The following is a 23924-nucleotide window of genomic DNA, read 5'->3' as shown; positions in this document are numbered from 1 at the left end:
TCCAGATGACTATGAGCTATCCCAGCACTCAGAACACAAATGTGACAAATGTGCTTTCAAAAGAAAAAAAAAAAAAATAGAAAAAAGGGGAAAAATATGAAATATTGATGACTCGTCTAGTCTACAAACTCAAATATAAATAGCAATTTGTAAATAATGAAAACGAAACAGACAAAAAAATATGGAGGTGGAAATGGAAAATGAAAAATGGGAGGTAAAAAAATTAATATTTCGACCACACTACAGCAGCAGGGCAGACGCATGCATGGCAACCCTCTCCATAGCAACAACGTATTTCAGCCAATGGCAACTAAGCACTGGTATCTATGGGATTTTTTCTTTTTACCCAGCATGCAGTGCACTGATGTCAAAGGTCGGTGTATAAAGGTGAACCCTCCTTTTATTTGTCTACGATTGTCAGATATGACAATCTTTCATTTTTTTAAAAATTAAATTGATATATTTAATTGTAATGTATCGTTTTCCATTGGAAAATTGTGAAAAGTTTCAAATAAATTTTGTAGAATTATTTGATGAAAACGTGTGACCTTTTTGACCCTTCAAATATTGAAGGTCAAATGGTTCATCATTTTTCTCTAATTATTTCTCCTTCATTTAACTAAGTTTATAAGGTCGGATTTTGATGACATGATTTTTTGACTGCAAAATCAGTTGTTGTTTTTTTAGTTATAATTAATAATTATTCGTGTGAGATTTGTTCAAAGTAATTTTTTTTTTTAAAGTTCAAAATACATGTAAATTCACCACACACATACGCATGCATTGAAAACTACAACAAGAACATTTCTACAGCACTGACAGTGATACTCAGATCAGCAAATTGGGAAAACCTAAACAGCTTATTCAACCAAATTCGTTAATACTTTAACGCTGATTTTTCTAATTATAATTGTTTTTAATTTGATTTATTTGTTTACATGTAAATTTACATGTATGTATTTCTTGGCTCTGAAGATGGAATGGGTTACCAGCCAAAAAAATGCAGTGAAAAAGCCTTTTGGCTGGTACCCAGCTGAATTTCACTAACAGGCATGCAACTTGGAATTTAGAAGGAAAAAAAAGGAAATTCCAAACCACACAAGACTTTGTACAGTATTTTCAATTTGTAATGGCATTCATAAGAAGTAAAAAACAAGGAAATCAGCGGATCCCAGGAAAAGTTGCATGCTTGCACTAAGCATAGTATGATAATTTTGCTAAGCGAAAATGTTTTCCAAAGATAAGCAGCCTAAAATATGCTTACTTTTTATCAAATACTTTACAGAATTCGCAATCTTTTCCAACTGTCAGTTTTCAATTACACTCAGGCATTTTATCTTCAAAAGAATTTTTTTTCCGTCAAGGATTTTAAGTGAATGGGTACTTCAAATTCCTAAATCCACAATGGCACTACTGCTGGATGCTGTTTCAACTTAATACTCTTGTAACATTGTGGAAACTTCCAAGAAATATTTTTGTTATTGTCAAAGTCAATATTAGCTAAATATTCAGTTCATCGAATCATTGATAAGAAGGTATTCTTAAAAATCTTTTTGTACATACTTATCGTAGAAAATGTACTCCTTTACACGTATGGGGAATATAAATAGGGACAATTTAATGGGAACTTTTTTTAGAAACTTTAGAATATTTTGCAAGGTAGAGTTCTTAGTTTTCCGCCGCTGCAAAATTTCAGATGGAGATTTCATAGATTCCGCATCATTCTAAATAATTATATGCATATATCTGGCAGCCATTAAAACGGACCGATAAATTATGGATGCCGTCGTATTTGCATAGTGAGTAATTGCGGTTTATCTGAGCGACACACCGCGCATGAATTTTTTATAGGCAGATAATCCCGATTGTTCGCGGAAGACGCCGGACCGCATCTGGCCTTGGCGTGCGCGTTCGTCTTGTGACGATTTTTTTAATTGGTAAAGCTGAAACGATACTCCTTCGCAGATGAAAAGAAAAACCCTCTTTTTAACTGCTTTTGCTGCTGTAATTGATGTCAAGTATCTTTCAAGCGAGGTGTTATACACATGTACAAAAAAACAGACATTTACTAGTTCGTGTGGCCAAGCAGCACCACAAAGTATCAATTTTTTTGTAAGCTTGGGGGGTGGGGGAGTTATAACTTTGATTTGAGTGTATAGTCTTTCATCACAGAATGAGCTCGGTGACATGTCTCGCTTGCGGTCACGCTGAACGTCTCGGAGGATTTCTGAGGGACATGAGATAAACTCGGTTGACACTATCCTTTCCGAGAATTTCAAGGAAATGAGGACGTGTGGGCCGAGTTGACAGGTTCGACTGTATCATATCAACAGCCCTGTTAATTTATGAACGTTTTTTTTTCTTTGTAACATTTGTCTTGCCGATGCTGTAAATTCAGAGTCACAAATTTCAAAATGGTAGCTAAATATCCATCAAATCTTACAATTTCATTTTCTCCATTCTTTTCCAAGCCTTCATGTACATTTATTAACGGGAAATCTCATACCAACATTTTGATTTTCTCTGTAATGTTTTGTCCATATTTATTTGAAAATAGACTACACCACACCAAACCTTTTCAACTGGCAAGTTTGGAACTAATGCCAGTGCTTGTCTGAATTTTTTTTTTCTTTTTCCGTTTTGTCTGTTAAATTTTTGTAGCACCATGAGCGCCTTTTGTTAGGTGGTTTTGTTAGGTTTTTTGGCTTGTTTTGTTTTGTTAGTTGCATCAGTTTTATCCTCTGTGGCCAACTTTGAATATATAAAATAATAAACCAAACACAAAATGAAACAATGTTGAAGCAAAAACAAAAACATGAAACACTTCTACACGTCACAGCCTTCAAAAAACAAGACAAGACGTATCTCTCCCAAAACAAAATACCAACAATCTTACGAAACGCAAACTATTTATTCCACTACACACATGAGTAAAGTGATGAATTTTGGCAAAAAGAAAAAAAAAATTCAAACTTCAAAATAAATTGAGTGATAAAATAAGAAGTGTATACTGATGCGAAGCCGCAAAGGGAAGGGGCAGTTTTCTAAGATTTTGTAAAATGAGTTTTAACAGAGATTAAATGGAATGCTTTTTAAACGTTCATCAGTTCCAAGGTTTTGACATTATGTCTAGTAACTTTTTTCAGGATACATGTGCATTAACTTTTTTGCGGGACATTGATAATATCAGCTCAAAATAGTACCTGCTGAAGATAATAAGTTGATATATTGATGTCAATATCGCAGTTTTAAGTCTGTTAAATTATGGTAATTTATTCCGCGGTCGAAGAGTTTACTGCATGCACGCCAAAAAAAAAAAATGAGTTCATATTTTAATATGATGAAAAAATGAGACAGTGTTGTGTTTTAATAAAAAAGTTTTTGTAGTTTACTAGAATTTCGTTTCCAGTGGAAACGAAATTGAGACTATAGTTGTTTATGGTGTGCTCTTTCTTAAGAAAAAACAAAATGGCAGCTTATTATACAATTTTTTTTGGTCACTCATGCATGCCGAAGGGAACATAAGGCTTACAGCGTCGCGCTCCGGTGGTTCGGTTTAATTACCAGTTGGTCTGGAAGGCGGTCACGGGCCAGCACTGATAAGCAAGAAGCGTGGCTGAAAATCAGCCGGTAAACCGTCACACGCAATGCACAACGCACAGCAATTTGGCCGGTAACCCTTCATGTGGTAATTAACCAATCACAGGCAATGCACAACGCGTAGAATTTTGGCTGGTTCCATCAGCTGGTAACCAATTACAGGCAATGCATAATGCACAGCATTTTGGTTGGTAACCCATCAGCTGGTAACCAATGACCGGCAATGCATAATACACAGCATTTTGGCTGGCAACCCATCAGTTGGTAACCAATGACTGGCAATGCATAATGCACAGCATTTTGGTTGGTAACCCATCAGCTGGTAACCAATCACAGGCAATGCACAACGCACAACATTTCGGCCGGCATTATTTTTGCTTTTAAAGGTTTTTTTTTTTTTTTTTTTTAATGTACATGTAGTTTGAAAACTGTGGTGGAGTTTGGATGTTTTTCAAATATGGTGTTGCATTAACAGTTGTTGCATTCACTTTGTGTCAACATTTGTTTTCAGTTGTATCAGTGTGGATAATTTATTACAATAATAAAACTGATGTTAAAGGATTTTACATATTTATGAAAAAAAATACATGAAAAAAAATGCATAATAGAAATTTAATTTTTTTTATCACTACCAAGAAATTTGAGGATTTATTAACAAAATTATAACACAAGTTCACAATTTATTTATTGAAATTTTTTTAACAATTTTGTTTTTGTTTTTTTGCGGGGCATTCCCATTGAATTTGTAACACGAACTGTTAGAATTTTTTACTGAATTCAAAGCACAAAGATTTTAGTGTACAATCCCCTTTTTGGGAGCGGCATCAATTCTCACCACACACATCATCATGCTTGCTATTAATACCGTTGCTGGGATGATGAAATATACAGCAGAAATGTTGAAAGCTAAAAAAAAATGCAAAATGCTGTCAGCCCACACACGGCACCCAGACAGCATAATGTGCGAGGCCACTTTGGGCTTGTATCCCTGGCAACCAAAATGGCCGACATCATTTTCCCCATAAACGCATCCCACCATCACTAAATGAAGCAAGTAGAAAAAAAAATCATCCCTTTTTTTTGTTTTTAAGCATTTATTGTTTAATCTCTTAAGCAAACGGAGCAGAATGTTCTTGTCTTGTGTTTTGTTTTGTTTTGTTTTGTTTTTTTGGGCCCCCACGCTGTCGAGAGCTAAGTCAAACAGCCTCCACCAAGCCCACTCTAAATGAAATGGGATATCCGGCCCATTTTGCATAATTCATCGCCGTCGTTAAATGCCAGTTTGCGTATGCGGGGTTTCGGGGGACGAGAGGCTTTTAAAGGGGCTCCGCGGAAGAGACAGCATTTGGGTTGTACCTGGTACAGTGGTAGTGTGGTTTTTGAAATTAGTGTTATAAGCTAAACTGTGGTCACCTTTAAAGGTGGCGTTTCAACCGAGATCTTCAGGAAAATAACAACAACCAGTTTATAAAGTGTACAAAAAAATTGGTTATACTCAGAATATTAGCAGGTTTTAAGTCCAAAGGACTTTTTTTGATAAAATATGGTTGAAAAAAATAAAAACAAAAGATTAATTTGGTCTAAGTGGTTTTGAAAAAAAAAATGGCGAAAAATATATTTCTTTTGAAGAAGTCCTGCTTTTTCAATTTTTCTTATTCTTCCTTATTCTTTAGATCGAACGTTTTATAGTCTTTTCTTGTTTCCGTTCTCATTGTACTCGAAGACAATAAATATAATTTTTGGGCTATTTTTTTAAGCATGTAGGTTATTGTCTACTGAAGTACATGTATCATTGTGCGATCGCAGTCCCAGAACTGTGACCAGCAACATGCTAATTCCACTGTCTATATAGCATGCCTTAACGTGTACATTTCTCAGTAATAATTTGTATGGACGCATGCCAATTTTGTGGGATAATGTACTTGAGTACATTATCAGCCATTTTGAAAAATAATAACGCATGCAAACATTGGCAAATGAGTAATGAGAATGCACACATGTACAATGTAAATTACAAATTTACTGGGTTTGAATTTTATCTTTGGCTGAATTTCAAAATGTTTTAACTTACTTCTGTGATGAAACAAATATCTGGTAATTTTTCTTATTAAACAGATGTATCTCACTTTTTATGTCCAAAAAGAATGTTTAAATTTGACTCAGTCCTTTTTATTAAAACCATGCATATTTTTAACCTGGTGCAAACATATTTATAAATAAAAAAGACGATTTCAAAATCTAGAAGCTCAATGCTCACACTAATTTTGATTCAGAATCAATTATGATAAACCTGCATGTACAATATAATTATAATAACTGTTATTTTTGTTTTTAGTATTTTGTAATGGAAATTATGACAAATTTAGTAGACTAAAGAGACACAGGGGGAAAAAAACGAACAAAAGTTTGGAAGAAAAGAATAAAAAATCACCTCGTTTGATAAAAGCATGCATTGTCACTACTCAAGATGGTGGCAATTATGCAATATGGTCATCAATTAAATTCTCCCAACGCGACGGTGCATTAGCAAGGACCCCCTTTTCATAGTTTGAAAGCACAGGGAATGGACAATGGACGGGGAGAAGTTGGGAGAACTGAGAATAAAACGCAAGTGGGGAGAGTGATACAAAGATGACAATTTTGTCGGTGTCGTACTTTGACCACAATTGTGGTGCCAGCGCGGTTTCCCATTAATGGACCCAAATTCGATTTAGAAAATCAAGTTTGACTCGCAAAATTTTCTGTTAATGTATAAAGTCTATGAATGGGCAAAATTTTCATCTATACACACATGTATACAATGTATATGATGGAAATTTTTTCCCCACAAATTTTCTTTTCAAGGGGGACAATAAAAAAAACCTGCAAATAATTAGATTTTGTACATGTGCTTGTATGATGTCCAATTGTACATTCGTATAATATTCTGTCTTAGACACACGATAACTATTTCACGTAAATACATGTATGCATAAAGACATGTACAACGCACATGTACTTTAATTAAAAGTGCATAATTTTAACATGTATCAGTTGATCAGAATAATAATTTGTTGCTATTTTTATATTTGGTTCAATTGTGTGTGTGTGAATTTTTACAAGTTTGTGGCACACAAAATTTACAGAATTTAAAATTTTAAATTTCATTACTGTATGTCCAATTTCTATGATAGGATTTGACCAGAAACTATGTACATGCATCATGCTGCGAAAACGCATGCCAAAATGCAAAAGGAACTAGAAATAAAAGGACATAATTATGTTACATGCAAATGTAATGAGAAGTGGAGAATGTGAAAATTGGTATGATGCTGAAGCAATGAAGGAAATGAGGTAAAATCGGAAGAGAGAAAAGTGCCAAACTTGCACGAGACATCATAAATATTGAATGGTAAAAGTAACTGCATCGACAACCAACTTGTGACTGAACCTCATACAGCAATATCCTTATCATTTGAGGCACGCATCAAACAGAACCTTGAACAGTTTAACCTCTGCATTCAGTTTGTGAGAATTGTCCCCTTGTCTACGAATTTAGGTTTAACCTCTATGAACCTCAAAGGTGTTTCTTTATGGCATTAACATGGAGTGCTAGAGTTAAGCAAAGTTGTGAACAGTGAAACCTCATCAGTCTTAGTATTGTCCTTGATATAAAATTGGTGAGGTTTTGGAGCCTTAGTAAAGTTGGTCAGAATACAATTGAGGTTTTGAGGGACAACCTGCTTCACCAACTAGTGAGGTGAACTTAGTATGCATCTATGTATGTATATTTCCCATAAATTAATGCAGTTGTGAGGTTTCCAACAGAGAGGTTTTTTACAGTGAGGTTTCAACAGTGAAGTTTCCAACAGTGAGGTTTTTAAAAGCGAGGTTTCAACAGGAAGGTTTTCAACAGTGAGGTTTCCAACAGTGAGGTTTCCAACAGTGAGGTGAGGTTTTCAACAGTGAGGCTTCCATCAGTGAGGTTTTCAACAGTGAGGTTTTTAACAGTGAGGTTTTCAACAGTGAGGTTTCCAACAGTACGATTTTCAACAGTGAGGTTTCCAACATTTGAGGTTTCCAACAGTGAGGTTTCCAACAGTGTGGTTTTAAACAGTGAGGTTTTAAACAGTGAGGTTTCCAAAATTTATGATTTTCAACAGTGTTTTCTACATGAAATTGATGAGGTACATGTATTATTCAAACAGTGCTTCCCTTACACATACATATTCTCTGGTAGACAGCTGCAGATCCTAGTTAGAATGCCCAATACCAGAATTTTGGAAGATGAAAAGTTTTTTTTTCATTCCTTGAACACGAGTCTTGACATTTATGATGTCTCTGGCACAAAAAGAAAACTGGAGGAGAAATGCAAATTGCAGGCAATAAAGAAGTCCAGAAAAAGTGCGAATATGAGTATTTTTTTTAATTCTACAAAATGGTCAAAATAATCATCAAACCCACTTTCACTAATCAACCAATGACAACATATTTTTCACACAACCTTCAATTTCTGCAAAGTTATAATCTGTCTGTAGGGGGGATCAGTTGGTATCCTGGTCATTCCTTTTAAACTCATTGGTTGATTTTAATGAAAATGGGTTCTTGAAGTGCTGGAAAACAACTAAGGTGTACAACGATTGTGTTTGTCTTTTACAGTCAAGAATGTGTGGATTTTGTAAATTACATGTATTTTGAATACGACTAGAGTATGAACACACAAAGTATTACTTTACTTCTAAAATACGAGAAAATTTTTGAGGAGGCAGGAACTCAGTCTAACCTTGGAAGCCAGACTATGCTCCTCGTTTAAGGTCGTACTGCTACCGGTATCCACCCCCGAATCCTTAATTTGCGGCTCGGACCATTCGGGATCTTCCTCCATGGACCGGCCCTCCCCCCGGCCAAAGCGAACAATTTTCTTTTTGGCGGCCGAGATCGCGAGCTCCGATTCCGAGTGGTGGTGCTCGGCGGGGTCCCCGCGCTCGAGGGCCCGGCTGCCATGCATGCTCTTATCCTTGCTGCTGTTACCCCCACTGGTCCCAATCTCAAGTTCACCCGAACCTGAGGTGGTTATCAGAGGGGTTGTTGGCAATGATCGGAAGAGCGGAGGGGGTAAAAAAAAATGAAAGAACGAAAGGAAAAAACAAAAAAAATGTACAAAAAGTTGCAACCACAGCATAGGTAACTTGGTCACATGAAAGTCTTTGTGGAATGGTTGCTAGAAATGTGAAAATTTGGCTTAGTTTGAGGGTTGGTATTCCTTTTAAAAGCTACCGGCAAGTTATACAATTTCTTCCACAAAAATTTTGTTTTTCATTCCAAACTATTTTCAAGTCCATCAGTATAGCTGGGTTCTTTGATAAAATGTTTTTAAAAACACACATAATCAACATGTGGCTTCAGGATACCTGACTGCATATTTTCACTTGTTCGTCCTAGCAACAATTAGCTTCACAAGAACTTTCACATCAATGAGGAAAAGAATATAAATACAATGTGGCGATGATTATTTCATGACATCATCATGACATCATCATCATCGTCACGTGATCTCACCAGCATCAGTGACGGTCCGTCCTGGTCATGTGACCACCGGTCCTCCCAGGCCTCCGGCTCTCCTGCATGTGACAAATCTATGGTGAATTGGAACTACCACACCATTTGGTGCTCAGGGTTTTGAGACAGTTTCTTTAAAATTTAAAACTGAAACTTCTTTTCTAATTTTATGGGACAGGGATGGACAAAATTTCTAAGTTGACTAAAAAATCTACAAAACTGTTTGAAATTGTATGGCCCATGAACTTTTAAGCCAAATAAAAAAAAAATTGTTTCTTGTCCCCGTCCACTTCCTTTAATAATATATTTTGTCTTTTTACTTGTTTCCAACAAAACTCTACGTATGCAAGTTTAAAATCTGGTAGAAAGGGTGATGGCTCCTTCAGACACAACAACTATCAGCAAAAGAGTCAAGAAAATGGAAGAATCCAACCGCCATCTTGGAAAATCCACCATCTTTGGGAAAAAAGGGTCACCTCCATTTAAAAGTTGGATGAGAAACAATATTTTTTGTTTAATTGGCCTTATTGCCATTTTCAAGGATACTTCATGAACTTTGCAGCAATTTTTTTTTTTAGTTTTATGTAAATCTCAGGATTTGCATATTCATGAATAAAGAAGTGTCAATGTGACACGTCACCATATCTACTGCACAAGTTTGGACATAGCTCCAAAATTGAAATTTTGCAAGCTGCGAACTGCCAATTTTGCCAAGATTTTCTCTGCTGTTGCACTGAAATTGCGGTGCAACAAAATTGTCTGAAAACAGGCTGCACCTGCTCAACATGACAGCAAACAGATTATTTGTGTCAAATATACAAAAAAACAGACGTCTCCTTTTGGGTTGAAAGTCCTGATTGGAACTTTGACACATTCTGAGTTGTCTGGGTAAAATCTAAAATTTATCTTATTAAAAAAAAAACCACAGGAATCACAACCAAAATTGTGCATTAACAAATTTTAACACAGTGCAGTTCTTCATAAGTATAAAAAAATGCAGTATTTTCTTTCCTTCAGGATATTTTCTTTGCTCTAAAAATACAAATCATCACTTGTTTGTGATTCAAACACTGAATACTAAATTAAACTGTTGTACAGGATGATGCAAAAAAAGGAAAACCCACTTTTGACAGGAATTTTAACCATTTATTTAACTTTTTTTAACTTTCTTTTTATAATGTAGTGAAGAAGAGCTCAACCATACGTGATGAAAAAATCTTTAAAAAAAATCGTTAGAATAGTGTTAATTTTATGCTTATTTGAATACAAGTCACCAAAATCACTGTTGTCCATGTGAGCAATGCATGTTAGTCTAGCGAGGTGGTTTTTGTCTTCAAATCAAGCTCCGGAGCTCAGTCAAGCAGATGGAATAAAGTCGTCCGTGGACAAACAGCTTTGGCGCATTTTTAAACTCAGAAACTCATTTGCAATCATTTTTTCTTCACTTATGTTTAAAGATCAATATTTTAAAACCATTAAATTGAAGTTTTGAAATATGCTCAACAAGTCGGTAAAAAATGCTGTCAAAAGTGGGTTTCCTTCTTTTTGCACCACCCTGTACAACACCAAAACTTTCACCCAAATGATGAGTGGCATTTCTGTAGCAAAAGAGGATAGAATTCTTGGCAAGGTGGATTTTTTCATTGTAAAATTCTGACTAGTCCATGACAAGGGAACTTGGCTTTTTCTTTGCAGAAAATGAAGGGAAAAAAAGAGAGAAAAGAAATGATTCGGGGATTTAAGAGCAAAATGTCAAAGCCCTAGTGTCCATCTTACTTATTCAAGTTTTTTGTGTGTGATTCTTGCAGAATTCAACAAGGCTTTTTGTTTCTTTTCCTTGGGATTTCTCATCATCATCGAAAGCACCTGTTGAGCAAAACTTGTGGGCCGGCATGGAAGCAACGACCGCACGTGGGCAGTTACCATTCATGATCCTGCTGGCAAGGTCCCAGGATAGGACATTTGTGGGCAGATATAAGGTTAGGGGTCGAGAATACAATGAAAAATGATCTTGATTTGAGGATTTTTTTTCACAAAAAAAATTGCACTTTTCAGAATGAGAACATTGCTTTGGGGAATAACAAGGATTTCATTTTCATGTACATTAGTTTTGACGAAAGGTACCTTGTAGGTGGGAGGCGATTTTAAGATGGCGTTGTAGGGGTGGTCGTGAATTTCTTCCTGGGCACCAATTTCGTGAAGTGGAAAATTCTGCTCAGCAAATTTTTGTGCTAAGCCAATTTTCAGCGGGGAACCAGTCACAAAACCACTTTGCATCGCATGTAATCTTAGCTGGTGACCTTCTTCCACTAAGCAAATATTTTTTGTGCTTAGCAAATTTCACAGCTTAGCATCTCCGTAAAACTGGTTTCAGTTTTTTTTTTTTCTCAAAAATTGGTAAATTTGTCTGGTAAAGATTTCACTGACTATTGGGGAACTTCTTTGACAGTAGCCATCGAAACATCTTTCCTGATACAATTTTCGTTGAAAAGTGAGCAAAAGAAATGAAATCCACAAACCTCTCTCGCTGACACTTTCACTTTCTATCTCTCCCTCTTCGCAGCTGGTGTACTCCGGGGTCGACCGGATTTCCTCCTCAGAGCTACTCAGGGAGAACTGCCTCCGCTTCCGTGATCCCTTGGTCTTGTGGGGCTTCGGCGGCGGAGGCCGGACGCATTCGCTCTGGTCCGAGCTCAGCGAGTCGGCCCTGATCATGGAATCGGCCTTATTGTTCCTGGTCAACGCTTCTTGCTTGTTGGTCTTGGTTGCCGCCGAGCTGGGGTCCAGGTGTTGTTTCTGGCCCAACTCCGGCAGGCGACCGGCAGCACCATAAGATTCGGCTAGGAGGAGTCGCTCCCGCTGCGCATCCACGTCCTCGACGGTGATGCTGTGTCGCGGCGAGCTGCCGGGCCGTTTGGTCGGCAGGGGCTCCTGGGGGTATTGCGTGGGCACACCGCGCCGGTACTCCTCACTGTAACGCTCCTCGTTCCTCGGCGAGGTCCGCTTGGAATCGCCGGGGCTGCGGTCCCGCTCGCGCCGGGCTCGAGATACACGACGCTCACTCGGATGGCGCTCAAACTCACGGGGCTCCATCTGGGCGCCGACACCTTCCCGGCGTTCAGGCACGTCCCTGCGATCCATCTCCCGCCGGTCTGAAATCTCCCGGTGGTCCACTTCCCTGCGGTCAATTTCCCTTTGATCGATGTCCCTGCGTTCGCGATCCGATCCAGCGTGCTCCACGTAACGTTCGTGCGGGTACTGTGGTGATGGCGGGTCGTCCCCGTACATCCTCCGCTGACGATCCAGAGTTCTACCACTCACCTGACGCACTAATGGTTCCTTCATGTAATTGCGTCCTCGCTCGTGATCTCCTGCATAATACCTCTCCTCCGCATATCCATGCCTGTCAGGACTTTCGTATCCATGGCTGAATCTGTCACGGTCTCTTTCTCGTTCGTGGTCGGGGTACCTCCCATGATCCCGTACGTGATCTTGGTTCTTAAACCTCCTGGGATCCTGCTCCGGGAAGTGTTCGCGCTCGCGTTCCCGCCCAGCGTATTTTGCCGGGTCCCGCCCGTGACGCTCCGTCATCGTCGTGCGCTCGCTGCTGGTGGAGCGGTCCCGATCTGGCGTCCTATCCCGCATGGAGTACCGCGACTCCCGCCGGCGATCCTGGAAATGCCCGTCGCTTGAGGGATCATAGTTGGGATCGTTCCGCACATTGTGCGTCCGCTCGTCGTGGCCCGACCTCTTCCCGGGCTCTCGACTGTGAGTCCGGTGCACGGGTTTAGAGTTGGTCTGGGGATGCGGCGACTCGGACTCCTCGTTCTTGGACAGCTGGCGGGTGAGTTGGCTGTGCGGCGTCGTAGAGCGCGGCCGGGCCGGCTGCACGGCACCCAGGTTCTCCTTATTGTTGTTATTACTTGGCTTAGCACTGTGAAGAATTTGTTCCGTTTGGGGCTTGATGATTTGCTGCTGCGGCTGTTGTCCGTCTTTGGCCGACTGCGGCGTTTGCGGTTTGCTGCCCCCGTCTGGCGTCTGTGCGGCATTGGTGATGTCTAGGCTTTGCGGTTTGCCCTGCCGGCCGTGGTACCATTGTCCAGTTTTGGTGAGAAATTCCTGTTTCTTGCGACATAGCTTACACACCCATAAAACCTGGCACAAAAATTGTAGGGAGAGAAAAAGACATTATCTCTAAGCATACTTTTGGACTATGACCATATAAGCTTGAAGTATCTTTCAAGTATGCGTCTAATAAATCAGCATTATGCCCCCGTTCGTCAAATTGGTACTCTGACTTGTTCAAATGCATTTCACAGTTTTAAACTTTGGTTCTCCAGACTAGCGACACAGTTGCAGGGCAATTTTGCAATACAGTAGGACCAAAACAACATTGGAAGAGGTTGTCGATTTTTTGGGGTTTTTAGGTGAACCCCAATTTGTGAGCCATCCCCTACCTTTCTCCAATTGTTTCTTAAAAGAATCTCAATCATCTGTAAACATGTTTAAAACTATTTAAGTTGCCCTTTTTCCTGTCCACAACTTTTTTTGGGAAAAAACATGAAACCACAAGATATAAATTACAACAAAGTGCTCATCTTCAAATCAGCTGGTGATCTGTGTTTTCATAAATTAACCCTCCTATGCAAACATACATTCTGTGCCAAGTAGTCCTTTCAGTCAAAATCAATCAAGTGACTGTTTTCAACAGCTAAGAGCTCCCAGCCTACATAAAGCAGGATTGAATGGCTGTGACAGTTTATGTAACTTGATGCAGCTATGCCTTGACTGACAGTGATTGATCATTGATAAGCCAGCTGTGCTTGTTTTTGTCTATTGACTGAATTTGACTAGTCACAGTGCTTGCTTGAAATATGATCTGACTGTTGGTGACTAGCCTGTGTAAAAAAGGCATGAAAGGGAAGATGGTTGATTTTTTGACTCTCTGTGACTGTTCAAACAGCAGGAGGGTTCATAAACTCAGCACCCCCAAGTGTTGTATACCGTTGGAAAACACTCGTTATGCTGAATCCAGAAATACGATTATCTCAATTTTTTTTTTTAGATCTGATTTTAAATTTTTTTGGGCTCGTTTTGTGGTGACACATCACATAATGTATTTTGTGTCTCTATCTCCCATAATTTTTCACTTTTGTCAGTCACTCCCACTTATCAAACACAAGCTGCAATTAGTGCACACACCGATTACACTAATAGTCCAATACTTCCTCACACCACAAATAAGAAGGGATAAAAGGGGGGGGGGGGCAAAGCCTGTTACTTAACAATGCGTGGGCTCGCTAATTCCCCCGGAAATGATTTTTTTTCTCTCTTAAGATGACAAAGTTCAGTGACAGGAGAAAGGTAGACATACATGAGTGCTTCAGCAAAAAAGAACAGAAAAAAAGGGATTGGCTGAGTGATTACATGTATATCATAATCGATATCAATATTAAAATCAACATTTCGCTGAGTGTTATACATGTATATATCATAATCGATATCAATATTATAATCAACATTAAAATTGATATTATTGTAAATATCAATAATAACAGCAGATTTATATCAAGGGAGATTAATTAATTAATTAAGTAATTTTCAAAAATGGATGGATTTGGGGGTTAGTATTGTATAGCAAATATTGTTACATCTCCTGTTTTGTGTTCATAGATGCTGGAAAAACCAAGGTTAGCTTTTTATAGTAAATATTGTTACACTGACCTGTTTAAAGTTTTGTGTTCATAGATGCTGGAAAAACCAAGAAAAAAATGCTGTTCTTGAAGTCTGGTTCCCAAACCCTTCTTCAGACGAAACGGAGCAATTTATATACATCTGTGAATTGTTAGGTTAGGGAACCAGACTAGCCGGCTTGCACCTGTTCATGGATGTTGAACCGATTGCATCACAAAATGTGAACTAACTAAATTTGGTAAATCGGGGGCAGTATTTGAAAAAAGTCGGGTTTTTTTCCAACGATGGGCGGCGGACCATCGTTGGAAATTGATACACATACACAAATTCCACTTTTCTTGAAAATGACAGCACACCAGGTGCCATGATTTCACAGGACGCTTGAGACTATTATTCCCTTACAGTCAATAAGGTATTTCACAATAATTTGGTGGTTTTGCTTTTTGATGTTTGCAAATGTTGTATATTACCTATAGTAGATTGTAACGAAATGGAATTTAAACACTGATGCTGATTTTTTTCGTTTTGTTACTTTTTCATTTCAAAAATAATCTCTAGTTTACACATGAGCACATTACTGAGCAAAAACATGAACCATAATCAATTGTCTGTAAGAAGCAATCGACATGCCCGGCACCATCGCCCAGCCTTCCATGAAGTATTACGAAAAGGTTCAACATCGTCACGACTTCGCAAGTAGCAGCAGAGTGCACGCCGCAGTGTGTGGCAAGCCGGCCACGACGCGCACAGCGCAGCGACGACATCAATCAACCAAGAGTTAATTAAGAGCATGACAGTTAAAACAATACGGGCTAATTAGAATCGGTTCTCCACCTTACTCTCCGAAATGCGGCAGCGTGACAGGTTGGCAGCGTTAGTCACACTGGGTTTAACCGGAAGTGAAAATTCATCAGCATTAGAAGCACTTTACATTTTTTACAAATGTCCCACTTAAAATGTCCCTTCAGCTACAATGTACATCTACTGTATCTCCATCTAAATGTCTCGAGAACAAATGTAATTCTTCCAGCTTACAATTTCAAATTTCTGCCTGATGTATCACCAAAAAAGGCCTTGGAGTGAATTGCCGAGAACTGATCCGATACGTGCCATTAATATTTCAGACGTGTGATTCATTTTGAATATTCTACACCGTACCACGTCGACAGTTTGAAAGTGTGTGACCCCGTTACAGCGTACACGTACACTGTACCATAACCACGATTCTCACATCTTCACTGGGATACTTGTACATGTACGTACATAAACATGCATGGATCTATAAATTTAGGGTCCAACGTGTGACATTTTTCCTGTCCCTGCTACCGTACCAAGATACTTTGTAATTTGTCTTTCAAGGACATTATAACATTAAGAATGACTTTGAATTATTTTCAATTTAGTTCTTGTCTTTATTATTATTTTTACCACATTTCAAGAAAATACCATTAGAATGTCCATCTCTAAAATTAAATATAACATGTACGAATACACTTTTACATTCTTTTTGGAAAGAATGTAGTACATGTACATGTATCTACATTTTGTAGACGCCACTTCTTTGGTTGTGTACAAAGTCTATGGAGAGTCGAGTGCGTTTCCAAAGTATTTTGTAACAAAATTTGAAATGTTTCTCAGTCCCAGGTTCATGTTTTTTTAACATTTTTGCAATGACTGACCTTCCAATTAAGATAATATATAATGAAAAAATGGCGTCAGGATGCAACATTCTTTCCTTTTTTGTAATTTAAATGATGTGGAAGGCGTAGTGTGCTATTCATAATCACTCTTGGAGGATGACTGCATTAAGGAGTGCATCGGAATTACAAAATCATAGATGTCAGATGTATTAAACAGGGACGGGAAAAAAGTGGACCCCAAATTTATTGAATTACCCACGTAGATGTATACAGGGCGAGTCAAAAATAACCAAACCCAAATGTCGGGACCATTGTTTTAGTGAAGTTCTGCATGTAGCACTTTCAAAATCTAGGATATGAAAGCCCAATTCATAAGCTTTCTTTTAGTACAAGAAAAATTCAAATCACTCATGTACTTTTCAAGTTACGGAGTTTTAAACACAACCACCATTTTAAAGTTCTGTTAACGGATCGCAAAAAAGGTGTGCGTTCTTTCAGCAAAACAATTCACACACATCCTTATGTGATTTCTTTTCGTTTTGCTGAAAGAACACTGAACTTTTTGTAATCTGTGGACAGAACCTTAAAACGGCAGTTGTGTTTAAAAATCTGTGACTTGAAAAGTACATTATGAGCGATTTGAATGATTCTTATACTAAAAATATAATTATGAATTGGGCTTTCATATCCTAGATTTTGAAAGTGCTACATGCAGAGCTTCACTAAAACAATGGTCCAGACATTTGGGTTTTTTTCTTTTTTTTACTCACCCTGTACATGTACATGTACGTACATGTACATTGTAGGCCATTAGACAACTGTTTAGTGTTATGCAAAATTCATGGATAGGGAGAAACACTGTACTCTGATGAATTAGTTAACGAGGGCTAATTAGCAATATTCTGCCTTGCTGCGACTGACCTTTTGTTTCGCCATTAGTGGCTCATGAATTATGGAGTTCAACCTTCAATATTACTTTCGTCACTGATCATGCTGATGACAGTACATGGACAAGTACATGTACTCTAGATGCAGGATGAAGTACATGTAAACAAATATGAAGTGCAATTAAAGATATAGTCCATCATTTGTAATTTGTGCATTTTGTTCGTTTGAAGCTAAAAAAGTGTTCAAAATCTAATGAAGGATACTGAACAACTAACCTGATGAAGTTTTAGCTCAGCTTCAGCTGTATATTCTGAGAAAAACAGCATTCTAGGATCTCAATTTCAAATCAAAAGTTGCTGAATCATGTTTTGAATTGTTTTGAATTGCAGCTAAACGCGATGTCGCGCACTGATCCGACGAATTATAGCAACTGCGCGCGCCTGTGCGTCGTGCCAATGCTTGCGTGTGCTGCGCCGAATAACAAAACGAACTACTAATTTAAATTTTCCTACGGTGCGTCTTAAGACGCACCGTTGGAAAGGCCTTCTTTCGTAGATTACTTCAAAATGACAGCTTGCCAGAAAGAATAATTTCACAGGGAGTTTAGTCCACTTACTATCTTGCAACCAAGTATGTTTTTCAACAACAATACGCCAGTTACTTTTTCGGATGGCTGCAAATGATGGACTATACAATGTAGCTTTAAAGGCACATAGGATCATTTGCAATTATCCCAAAAGTCACTAACGAAATTATTATCAAAAAGCTATTACTTGGATTAAAGATCGCATTGGTAAGTAAACACCCCCTGAAATGATTCCATCTGGCTTGCTGTCATTTAGAAGAAGTCAAGTTTCGTGATCAAAAAGTTGTGCATGGTTTTCTTAAAAGTATAAATATCCACCGAGCTGAAACCTCAACCTGTTAGGTTTTGAACCTTCTTCTTTGGATTTTGAGTGGTGTTATTATTAGAAACGACAACATGTACGAAAAGCAAATGATCCTATATGCCTAAAACACGCATTATAATTTACATCAGGCTTCCATTGGTAAAAATAAATCAGCGTATTGTATGCTTTCGTAAAAAGTACCCAGATGACTGCAATATTATTGATATTGCAGTCATCTGGGCAATGTCATCTTCCTTTGAGTTTAGCACAAATAGTTAAAGCTATAGTCCACTGTCCATCATTTGCAGCCATCCGAAAAAGTAACTGGCGTATTATTGTTGAAAACATACTTGATTGAAAGATAGTAAGGGGACTAAACTCCCTGTGAAATTAATCTTTCTGGCAAGCTATCATTTTGAAGTAAGCAACGAAAGAAGGCCTTTCCAACGGTGCGTCTTAGGACGCACCGTAGGAAAATTTAAATTAGTAGTTCGTTTTGTTATTCGGCGCAGCGCGCGCATGCATTGGCACGACGCACAGGCGCGCGTGGTTGCTATAATTCGTCGGATCAGTGCGCGACATCGTGTATAGCTGCAATTCAAAACAATTCAAAACATGATTCAGCAACGTTTAATTTGAAATTGAGATCCTAGAATGTTGTTTTTCTCAGAATATACAGCTGAAGCTGAGCTGAAACCTCATCAGGTTAGTTGTTCAGTATCCTTCATTAGATTTTGAACACTTTTGTTGCTTCAAACGAACAACATGCACAAATTACAAATGATGGACTACATTGTATATCTTTAATGACAGTTTCAAACCTTTTTGATTTTTACAAAACCTATAGAAGTACCGCAGTACTTAGTTTTCAGTTTTTCTATTATTACGTTAATCATTGTTGATTTATCATGTCAATCAGGCTGGTCTGCAGACATAATGGGCAGGTGTCAGTCTTTGTGGATGGCTACATGTAAACGCTTTAAATAGTCGCTAAGCACTAAATGAAATTCAAAGTCTCGTGCTTAGACCGAGCACCAGTGATATCAAAACAAAGGCCATGAAAACCTCATTTTCCAAGTTTGCTGAATAATTGTCGAGCTACAACATAAGCATTATAAAAAATAAAAATCTGCATACTAAACATACAGGGGCCAATTTCAATTCACGGCGCTGCTAAGCACAAAATTTCCTTAGCACAAATAAAGTCTGGCTTATAAAAGCAAGTTACCAGCCAAAACTCCACGTGATGTATATTGCTCGTGATTATAGTGTTTAGCTGTTGTTTGCTTAGCATGAAAATCACATGGAGTTTTGGCTGATAACCTACTTTTATAAGCCAGACTTTTTTTGTGCTAAGCAAATTTGTGTGCTTAGCAGCGCCGTAAAATTGGGCCCTGGTCTGCCTGTACACGTTTGTATGGTTTACCATGACTCAGCCACACACGTATCCGTGACTTAAATTAAAAATTCCAGCCAAATAAAATAATCAATACGCTAGAGCCGGGAAAAAAAAACCAGAAAAAAAACGTGTCTGCAAATCATGTTATGGTTACCGGAATCATAACAGAGGTTTTTCAAAGAATTTTTAGTCTCGAGTATGAAATTAGAAAAAAAATTAATCAATTTTTGACAGCGTGCAGGACAGAAATAGCAAATGTAATGTGCAATGTTCTAGATATAATTATTTAATTTTGGGTATTGTTATAATCGAACCATACATTACAGATACACGTGTGAGCTTATTATGTCTGATATAATAGGTGAACTTGAAAATATTTGTAAAAAATACATGGAGTCAAAAAGATAGTTGAAGTTAGAAAAAAAATATTAAAAAAATATGTACATATGTAGCTCACTCCATTTAAAGGGAAATTGCGTCCTAAAATGCGACCAATTGGGCTACAAAATGCGTTTTAGATGAAATGATGTTAATTGGAAGGAACTTTAAAAGTAGGATATAATTATAACGTCCACACAACCATTAAAAACTGGGCGTTTTTGTGTTATTCTTGCAAGAACAATATTGGGGTCAAATTGATCTACATGTATACTGATCATCTACTTGGGTACCCATTGACGAATACCCTTTAAATACAGCGAACGAAAAACTTGCAAAGGACAACAGACAAAACTACCCATTCTCATTTCATAAAAAAAGACTTGGCTTTTATGTATTCCTCCAAAAAAAATATTTAATATCAGAACAAATACATGTAAATGAAATCAATATGAAACTTTATATACTGTGCATGTACATTCCATGTAAATCTCAGTACATTTGGAATGTATACAATACATGTACATACCTGTATATGTACAATGTAAATTGACATATTGTCTTCGCTTTTGTTGGTAAGAAATAATCAAAGTTTACATTGAAAGACAACATTTATTGTCATGGCAACAGCCCATTCACGCTTGGGAAAACTAACCTTTTAAAATTTCACATTCGATTTAATAATGCATGTATGTGTACATACATGTACACTTAATTCACAGTCCCGGTCCAAATTACGAAGTTACCGACTGCTAATATTTTATCCTCCCGAATTTCTGACTGATCGCTTCTTTTTCTTTCCTTTTGGCCAAGTCCTCTTAACGAACGCCGTTAAATATTCATGTGGCCTTGCCCCGTCGGCTCACATTTCCAATGCAGAGGCATTTCGAGGGGGGGGGGGGGGTTACGGGGGATACGTCATTTTCTGTCCCTCTGGCCTCGCACTGCCGACCGCGGTATAACGTCGGCGGGTCCGAGCTCCGAGAAAATCCATAGTAATGCCCTTGTGACACAGTGACGTCAGAGTCCGTGGCTGCATGAGCCGGCTTACTGTATGTATACACTCTTATGCCATCTCCCGGAGCCAGACTGGTTTTTTTTTTTTTTTTTTTTTTTTTGGATCAGCGAGGGTAATTTTCGTTCGGGACCCTGCACGGTCTGACGTCAATGTATCTCAGGGAACATGGCCAGGGCTGTCAAAACGGGATGCTGCCCGTTGTTCAGTGTCAGTGAATATGATACATGTACATGTGTTTTAGTATACATGTGCGTATTTACGCGAGAACATGCACATGTACACGTGTAACTGCACAAGTTCATGTATATAAATTATTTTACATGTTCATTAGAACACATGGGAGCATGTGTTTTAGTACATGTGCATATATTTGCGAGTACATGCACATGTACATGTGTAAGTGCACATGTATATAAATTATTTAACATGTTCATTAGAACACATTATTTTACCTGTTTTTTTTTTTTAAAGTGAACATTTTTAGGTATATTTACTTCTGGACGTATAGTATACAAGTTATGTAATGCTTTTAAAAAAGTACATACATGTACATATCTACATGTACATCCATTTGGTTTTTTAAAGAAGAAATTTTGGTATTGAAATATGGGTGTTGTTTTAATTGTCATATTACTTTAATTAACAGGACAGGGCTTATACATGTATGTCCCCGAGCAAGACATTTTGCAGCAATTTTTTATAGGTAGAGTTGATCATTTGCAGCTTTCCAAAAAGTAATTGAAGAAATTATTGTTGAAAACTTACTTGGTTTAATTAAAGATAGTAATGGCACTAAACTCCCTGTGAAATTATTCTTTCTGGCATGCCGTCATTTTGAAGAAAACAACAAAAGAAGGGCCATTTCCAAAGATGTGTCAAGTGAGGCATTTTTGGAAATTGCCGTTAGTAGTTGGTTTGTAATTCAGCGAATCTGTGAATGGATGCGCGCAAACATTGACACGATGTACACGTGCGCGATTGCTATTATTCATCGGTTCAGTGTGTGACATCGCGTACCTGCAATCGGCTGAATGAGAACGTGTCCCAGATGCTGATTTCGGGCGCAATTCAAAACATGGCTCGGCCCCTTTCGAATTGAAATTGAGATCCTATAAATCTGTTTTCTCCGAATGTACAGCATTCACAGAGCTAAAACTTCATCAGGTTTGTTGTTAAGCACCCGTCTTTAGATTTTGAGCACTTTTGTTGCTTCAAACGAAGAAAATGCGCAAATGATGAACGAACAACCCTACCTTTAATTACAATGCCCTTTTTGACACAGTCTCAATTCTGAGATATCCCCAAACTATTACATGAATATTCATGTCCATTTATATTTTTGCTGCCGTGCATGCATGAAGCTTCACTCTATTTTTCACAGATTAGAACACAAATGCATAGATTAGGAGAGTCCGTGTACTTTACGTTTTTTTGAGTTCTGTCTCCATGGTGCTTTCAATAATTAATTAATTTTTTCTGCTCCGAACTATGAATATCCTGTAAATATACATTGTGCAAACAAAACGCAAATCTCCGACTTTTGACATTTGGAGGAAAAATTTAACCTGGGTATCTCTTTTTACCTACAAATAAATATTGAAAAAGTATCGAGTGTATTTTTAACAATAAAATCTGGACCGGAAATTATTTCACTGTAAGTTTTAGGGTTATTTTATTAACAAAGCACAAATTTGGTGTAGTACTACACCAAATTTTTAAGTTGATTTATATTAAGAAAACAAAATCAAAAATAGGGCTGTGTGTTTTCAAAATTTAGAAAATTCGATTATTCCAACTTGGAGTTGATCGAATATACGAATATTGGATTTCAAAAATCACTGATGAAACGTACAAATGTAGGTGCGCCCGCCTATCAACTTGCCACCGATTGGGATTTGTATGCACCTGCACTTGTCAAAAATTGACAAAGATCTTATTAAAAAAATATGCAGAACAGGCAGCAAAATGTCTGGTTTTTTGACAACTAGATTTGTAAGAAAAAAAAATTGAGCTACTATTGGTAATGGAAGCTCTTAGAGGTAGGGTAGATCATTTGTCATTTGGGGATTTTTTTTTTTCGTTTGAAGCAACAAAAGTGCTCAAAATCTAAAGATGAGTGTTTAACAACTAACCTGATAAGATTTAGGTCTGTGAATGCTGTATATTCTGAGAATAAAACAATATTCTAGGATCTCAGTTTCAATTCAAAAGTTGCCAAGTCATGTTTTGAATTGCCCCCGAAATCAGCGTCTGGGACATGTTCTCATTCAGCCGATTGCAGCTACATGTACGCGATGTCACACACTGAACTGACCAATAGCAGCAACCGTGCTCGCGTGTGTGCGTTGTGCCAACACTTGCGTGCACCCATTCACGGATTCGCCAAATTACAAATCAACTACATGTACTAACGGCAATTTTCCAAAAATGCCTCACTTGACAAATCTTTGGAAATGGCCTTCTTTTATTGTTTTCTTCAAAATGACAGCATGCCAGAAAGAATAATTTCACAGGGAGTTTAGTGCCATAAAATTACTCTTTCAACCAAGTAAGTTGAACAATAATTTGGTCAGTTACTTTTCAGATAGCTGCAAATGATCTAAAATACCTGTATAAAATCATGCAAGAAAGTGGGTTTCAAAAAAATGTGGCACTTGACAAAAAGGAAACTACGCAACTTATACGATTAAAATGACAGTGGAAGTTTTTCACCATCTCCTCGAGACCCTGCACATTTTTCAAATAATTTGAATCAGGAAAAAAAAACCTGCTATTCAGATATGATCGAATATTCAGCATATTTGGCACAGCTCGAAGCTGAGTAGGGTACACTTGTAATCATTGTCAGGTTGGCGCAGGAACTCTTACCTCGCCTTCCA

General features: G+C 37.9%; 1 protein-coding gene across 1 annotated transcript in view; it reads right to left on the bottom strand.

Annotated features, from left to right (window-relative positions):
• Positions 1-23924, bottom strand: part of LOC119724638 (regulating synaptic membrane exocytosis protein 2-like) — a 75865-nt gene that overhangs the window by 26165 nt on the left and 25776 nt on the right. The window contains exons 4-5 of the mRNA XM_038195776.1: positions 11658-13293; positions 8363-8643 (exon numbers count right to left, since the gene is read on the bottom strand). Coding sequence (XP_038051704.1) covers positions 8363-8643; positions 11658-13293 — 1917 coding nt within the window. The remainder of the gene's footprint in view (positions 1-8362; positions 8644-11657; positions 13294-23924) is intronic.

Source organism: Patiria miniata, unplaced genomic scaffold, assembly GCF_015706575.1.
Source record: "Patiria miniata isolate m_02_andy unplaced genomic scaffold, ASM1570657v1 HiC_scaffold_18, whole genome shotgun sequence".
Classification (NCBI taxonomy): Eukaryota; Metazoa; Echinodermata; class Asteroidea; order Valvatida; family Asterinidae; genus Patiria; species Patiria miniata.
This window is presented reverse-complemented; position numbering and strand designations above follow the sequence as displayed.